Source organism: Neophocaena asiaeorientalis, unplaced genomic scaffold (genome assembly GCF_003031525.2).
Source record: "Neophocaena asiaeorientalis asiaeorientalis breed wild unplaced genomic scaffold, Neophocaena_asiaeorientalis_V1.1 scaffold99, whole genome shotgun sequence".
In the NCBI taxonomy this organism is placed as follows: Eukaryota; Metazoa; Chordata; class Mammalia; order Artiodactyla; family Phocoenidae; genus Neophocaena; species Neophocaena asiaeorientalis.
In genome coordinates, this window is record NW_020173022.1 from 556,492 (window position 1) to 562,987 (window position 6,496).

At 49.6% G+C, this 6,496-nt stretch overlaps 1 protein-coding gene across 3 annotated transcripts in view; it reads left to right on the forward strand.

Annotated features, from left to right (window-relative positions):
• Positions 1–3,534: 3,534 nt before the first annotated feature.
• Positions 3,535–6,496, forward strand: part of RCSD1 (RCSD domain containing 1) — a 70,067-nt gene continuing 67,105 nt past the window's right edge. Inside the window, exons 1-3 of one of the 3 annotated variants that reach the window (XM_024742422.1) lie at positions 3,535–3,672; positions 4,505–4,541; positions 5,714–5,894. In XM_024742422.1, coding sequence (XP_024598190.1) covers positions 3,591–3,672; positions 4,505–4,541; positions 5,714–5,894 — 300 coding nt within the window. In that variant the 5' untranslated portion in view covers positions 3,535–3,590. Of the gene's footprint in view, positions 3,673–4,504; positions 4,542–5,708; positions 5,895–6,496 lie in introns of all 3 variants that reach the window. The other 2 variants (XM_024742421.1, XM_024742423.1) reach the window with 2 other exon arrangements.

Genomic DNA, 6,496 nt, shown 5'->3' on the forward strand with positions numbered 1-6,496 from the left:
CAGATGCTCTGCATGGTACACTTTAGGGTTGAGAAGGTTTGGGTTTCCTTGTAGATCTGTATCATTTCATTCCTGAACATTCCTCTGCCTCAGAAGGAGAAGGCTGCAATACGTTGAGGCTTCCAGACGGTCCCCTTTGGTTTTTTTGTCAACACTGTTCTTTGGCTTCCCCCAGCCTCACCCCAGGAAATCCCTAGTTGGCCCTTCTCAGCCATAGACTCCCAACCCCCTTCTCAGTGTATGGCCAGCCTTCCTTCAGTCCAATTTGGTTTGGTTCTTGTGTTTTCTTCCCTTTTTTTTTTTTAACGTTAAATCTCTCCTCAAAACTGTATCCAAAACTTTAAATTTCTCCTCAAAACTTTAAATATCCATGTGTTTGCTTCAACCACTGAAACATCACAAAGATATTGCTACAAAAAAGATTTGAATAATCTTCCCCTTCCTGTCTCCAACCACTATCATTCCAGAAGACTAGGCTCTCTCTCTTCTCCCAATTATCTATCTATCTATCTATCTATCTAGCCATCTAGCCATCCATCCATCTATCTATCCATCTATCATCTATCACCAGTGTCAACAGGCCCCTGGCCCATCCTATGGATCTCTGGGGGGGGATGGGGGGGAGGAAGAGATGATGAAGGGACTGGGTAGGGAGTTAGTCTGGAAAAAAAAGAAATGGGAGGGTTCAATTCTTATCCCCACCACCTTTTTTCTTAATTTTTTAGTTTGAAATAATTTTTTATTTTATTTATTTATGTTTGGCTGTGTTGGGTCTTCATTGCTGCGCAGGCTTTCTCTAGTTGCGGCAAGCGGGGGCTACTCTGCGCAGGCTTCTCATTGTGGTGGCTTCTCTTGTTGTGGAGCGCAGGCTCCAGACGCGCAGGCTCAGTAGTTGTGGCTCACAGGCCCAGTTGCTCTGCGGCATGTGGGATCCTCCCAGACCAGGGCTCGAACTCGTGTCCCCTGCATTAGCAGGCAGATTCTCAACCACTGCGCCACCAGGGAAGCCCGGTGTGGTCTTCTTATTGCATCCCATCAGGTAGCACGTGATGTCAATTTGTCCCATCACCAGTGGTGTTTATTTTGACCACTTTTTTAATATGGTGTTTGTTAGCCTTAGTCTCTGTAATGTTACTTTTTCCCCTTTGTAATTAATGAGTAATTTATAGGGAGATAATTTGAAATTATGTAAAATCCTATTCTTCATTCAATTTTTTTTTTTTTTCGTACGCGGGCCTCTCACTGTTGTGGCCTCTCCTGTTGCGGAGCACAGGCTCCGGACGCTCAGGCTCAGCGGCCATGGCTCCCGGGCCCAGCTGCTCCACGGCATGTGCGATCCTCCCGGACCGTGGCATGAACCCGTGTCCCCTGCATCGGCAGGCGGACTCTCAACCACTGCACCACCAGGGAAGCCTCTCATTCAATTTTTACCCACTAGATTTAGCATCCAATGATGTTTAGCATCCAATTATTATAACTGTAATTGTTGTAATATGGCAATTTTCTTTTTTTTTACATTTGTTCGTCAGCATTGTGCTATGAGAAAGAGCTTTCTCCCACTTACTTATTCACTTATTTGTTTATATCAGTGTGGACTCATGAACTCCTATTTTATTTAAAGGGCATAATACATTGCTATCATTGTTTATTTTGATCCTTTTATTATCCCAATATTGTCCTAGGAGTCCCTGCAATCTGTTTTCTATGTTTTTTTTTAAACATCTTCCTGTCATTTATGGAGCACTTCCATATTTTCTGGCACAAGATGTTCCAGGCTTATCTTGTTCTTTACCTTCCCCAGCCCTGTAATCAGCCATTTTCTCCAAGGACTCTTGGTTCCTTTAGTGGAGAATGGTATTCAGAAACCAAGATCTGGGCTCTGTGTGCACTGATTGCTACTGGCGTATCATTTCTCCCAGGCCCTCTCAGTGAATCAAACTAAGAAATATATGTATGTATGTATACACATTTATATCTACATCTGTGTATTTACAGACTGAAAACCATGAGTTCACACGAATACCTCCCACTCCAATTCAGCACCACAGGGTTCATTCCAGTCCCCACTCCCCTTGCATATTTGTATCTCCCTTCCCCATCAGAGAGAATCTTGTCTCCCACTGGCTTCTACACGTCAATTTCTTTGCTCAATTTCCATATGTAATCAATCTCCCAGTCCCCAGAGGGCCAGTCAAAAGACTTCCTCCTGAGGTCGCCAACCCGTGCTGGCTGCCTGCTCCACACTTCAACATCCTCCCTGTGGCCCAACTGTTACCCTGCTACCTTCCTCCTCAATTTACATTTCCACATGCTACCATCTTCCTCTGAGAAACCCTCCACTGCCATTCCCTGAACACATAAAAGCACTCAAGCCTTGGTGCTTTCACTTCAGTATATTCAACTCTGTTCCCCACTGACAGTCACTTGTAGCGGAATGAGCTGTTTTATTTTATTTTTGCCACATTCCCAGGACTTAGGGCTGAAGTATATATGTTTTAAAGTTAGTATTTATACCCATGAAAGAACATCTGCTTCTTGCTCTTAATTTTCAAAATGGACAAATCAGCAGCACAGTGCGGCCACTTGCTAAGAAATGACTGATTGGAGCTCTTTGCAAGTCTGCTTAAAAACTTAGTTACCGCTTAACTTGTACCCTTCCGCGATCTTTTCTCCCACGGGGTCTTTTCTCCCACTGAAGACCCATCTATGGAAAAAGGCTCTGCCTTTGGTTTAAAAGCAAAGATCCTACTAATTTGCTTCATACATTCATCCACTCACTCATTCACCAAATATTTATTTGGTGGTATTTATTTGATGGTAATATGGGCTCCCCTGCCCGGGCTGCTCTGAGGTTTCTTGTTCTTCATTCTGCACTGGCCTGTATTTACTGCTTGGCTGGTTCAGACTACCAGGGTGTGTGAAGCGGGGAGAGTAAAGGAAGTGAGTCCTTGTGAGCCAACCAGTCCCCAACAGAGGGAGGGACACCACCCCCTCAGAGCCACTTTCCCTTCCCCTTGGGTTGTCAGCGTCTCCCAGCACACAGAGCAGCAAGTCAGAACCCCAGATAGCCCAGCAAAAGCAGGGTGTTTACCAGATGGGTTATTTCCATTCTGGCTTCTGGGGACCTTCAGGAGGGGTGGGAAGGGAATATACGGGGAGCACAGTCCCCATACCTTCTCAGGGCTGCTGAAACTGAGCTCTGGGCCTCTGCCCCTCTCCCAGTTTTCCACTCCCTCCTCTCATGAAGGTCTCTGTCTAGGGCCCAAATAACTAGGGAGCAGCATCCCACCCTGAATGTTCTGAGACCCAGGAGCATGGTGGAGGCCGAGCTTATTTGCGTTGTGCGTCATGGGTTCTTACATGGCTGAGGGAAGGCCTGAGCAGGACGTGGGCTACAGCCGCAAGTCACCTTGAGTAACTGTGATGCTATCTAAGTCTAACGGTTTCTTTCGAGTAGGCACTTCCGCCATCCTGTTTGTGAAGCAGAAACCTGTGCTGGGACAGCCCTGTTCTGAGCAGAAAGGAGGACTAGATGGAGGCAGAAAGGAAAATGCCCCATGAGTCAGAGTTAGAAGATATGGGAAGAGACTATGCTCCCATCACCAACTCAGTCCCGCACCTTTAAAAAGAAGAAAAGGAAAAAGAATCACAAGCACGAGTATGCATTGCAAGGTACCAAGAAACTTCCTTTCTTGCTGCCAGCTCTGCCCTAGTGCCCTCACCTCTGTAGCTGTGTGGCTGGAATGGGAAGGGACTCACCATTAATTCCTGGGAGTGCAGGCCCCATTCACTGGGCCTTAGAATGCCTGGCAATAAAAGAAATATTGGGTCCCTATTCATTTGAGCTTGTACATGAGGCTAAGCATTATAAAAGTAGCTACTGTTTTCAGAGTGCCTACCAAACTATGTAGGTGAGGCAAATGAGAATCAGAGTGGGTAAGCGACTTGTCTCAGAAAACATAGCTAGAAAGTAGAAGAGCTGGAATTCAACCTTCAATCTGTTTCTCAAATCAAGGGTCTTATCTTTACGCTCAGCTGAGTTAAGTGAACTAGAAAACACTTTGGCATTAGCGCTGTTAGTGTTTTTTGTGGGGTGTTTTTTGCGGTACGCGGGCCTCTCACTGTTGCGGCCTCTCCCGTTGCGGAGCACAGGCTCCGGACGCGCAACCTCAGCGGCCATGGCTCACGGGCCCAGCCGCTCCACGGCATGTGGGACCTTCCCAGACCGGGGCATGAACCCGCGTCCCCTGCATCGGCAGGCAGACTCTCAACCACTGTGCCACCAGGGAAGCCCGGGCTGTTTGTGTTTAGAAAGACAAGCCTTAGAAGATTCTACAGGGAAGAGGTCATATTTCTAAGGCTGGTACCCAAAGAAGCAATCTAAGTGCCCGAAAGTCTGCAGGTCGTGCTGGGTTAAGGAGCAGAATCAGGGCAGTTCTTTGCAGTGTGAGCAAACTCTCAGCTGGTTTCTTTGATCAGTTTCTCCATATATCTTTCTTCACAGTGCTGGTGATCACCTGGCCCACTGTCTCTTTCCCAGGGTGAGTTGGGTCAGGGTTTGGGGTAGGGGTGGGGACGCAAGAACACTGCAGAAAGACACAGAGGCATCCCTGCCAGACGATGCCCTTCACACTCACAGGTCCCTGAAGGCATTCCCCCTCTGCTTCTCTGTGAGCAGTTGGGGGGGGATCCAGAAGGGGCACCTAGAGCTGATGGCCAGTGTATGAACTGGTAGCAGAGAGAGAAGCTGCTCCAGATTCCAGTTCCCCTGTTCCTCCCATGCAGCTTTGTTTTCTTCAGCCTCCTTGCTGCCCAGAGAGCTGGGATGGCCCTGGGGGAGGATTGCTATGTTGGGCCTATGGGAATCGGAAGTTCAGGATCTTGTCCTTTGCGCTCTTTCTTAGAGTACAATTAGGAACAGCAAAAGGGCCCTAAGGCAACAAGAAGCTTATGGGGGCTGAAATTCCACAAAATCGAAGGCATCAATCATTCGGGGAGAGAGAAAGACTGCTACAGGGAGCTTGGAAAACTGCTTGGATTGCTTGTTTTTCACTTCCTCCTCCTCTTCCTGATACATAGATGAGAGATGGATAGATTGAGAGTGGCTTCCTGAGAATCTGAGACTGCGAGGTGGAGAGGAAAAGAGATGACAGAGGGGAAGGCGGTCGACGCCGTCTAACACTGAGCATTGAACGCACTACCTGAACAGCCCCTCTGGGGGGGGGGCGAGGGGGGCAGTGGGAGAACAACGTGTCAATCAGGGAGGGTTCTCACTCTCCGCCTAGGAACACCAGGAAAACCAGGTATGCTGTGAGTGCAAGTTTTCTTTAAATGAGGAAAGACAGGGGGTAGGAATGTACATAAAAGAAGTAAATAGAAAAGACGGGAGATAAAAAGAATGAAAGAACGACTCTAACCTCTAGGGCAAGAAAAATGAAAAGAGGCACGTTAAAGGAGGAAGAGGTGAAGAAGGACTGACACCAGGGCAAAGACCAGGGTCTTGGAGAAACTAAGAGAGAAAGAGGGGCCAGGCGGCTGTCCCATCCCCATGTTTGGGCAGATTAATGGAGTCGTGGCTCCCTCGCTTGCGTCCTGACCCGGGAGGGGACAGTATCTGTTTAGATTTGTGTCTAAATTTAAACCCTGATCGCTGGCCTCCTTGCTCCTCCCCCCCTCCCCCTCCCCCCACCTCCTTCCTCGTTCTCTAGCGCAGGGCGCGGGCGGCCCGAGCAGTCCCGCAGCCAGCCAGCCGGGCGCGCAGCCGCCCACTTACGCTGTGCCCGCCGCAGCCGAACCCGGCCCAGGCGGGAGCCGAACGGAGAGCGGGGATCGCGAGCCCCGGCCAGAGCGAGCGCGCGCTGCCGCCGCCGAGTCGGCACCTGGAGGACATGGAGGTAAAGGAGGCGGTGGCGCGCGGGCAGGGCGGCGAGCGGGGCCGGGATCCGAGCGGGGAGCCGGGAGCACCGGGCTCATTGCTGCCGCCCCGGGAGCACGGCGAATGCCCGCCGCTCCCACGCCTCCTGGCCAACTCCGGAGGCTCGCCCCTGGTCCTACCTAGGGGACCTCTCTGATCAGGCAGGGGGTCGGCGGGGGAAGACCTCAGGGAGAGGGGAGGGGCCTTTCTAGAGATACAGGTATTTTGCGTAGGGACCTAAATGCTTCAGATTAAAAAAGTGCTGTAAACTTTGTAAATGGGCAAATGTGCGACCAGAAACTCTCAAGAAAGCAGAAGCCGCTGGATCTGAAGATGTGGGTATTGAAAGAGAAACAGAACTGTTAACGTGAGGCACTTTTTTTGGCCAGTCCGTTGGCTTCCCTTTTCGATGAACATTGGACTTTTTAGAGTCCGGTCGCCCTCTTACTTCTCAAGTCCCGCTTCTGTCGGTCACATCTTTCAGAACTTTCTGAAAAGCTCCCCTCGTGGGCAAATGGCGCTCCTTCTGATTAGACTTCAGACTCCCCTGTATGTCCCTGCGTGCATGGGAGTGTGCTGGGA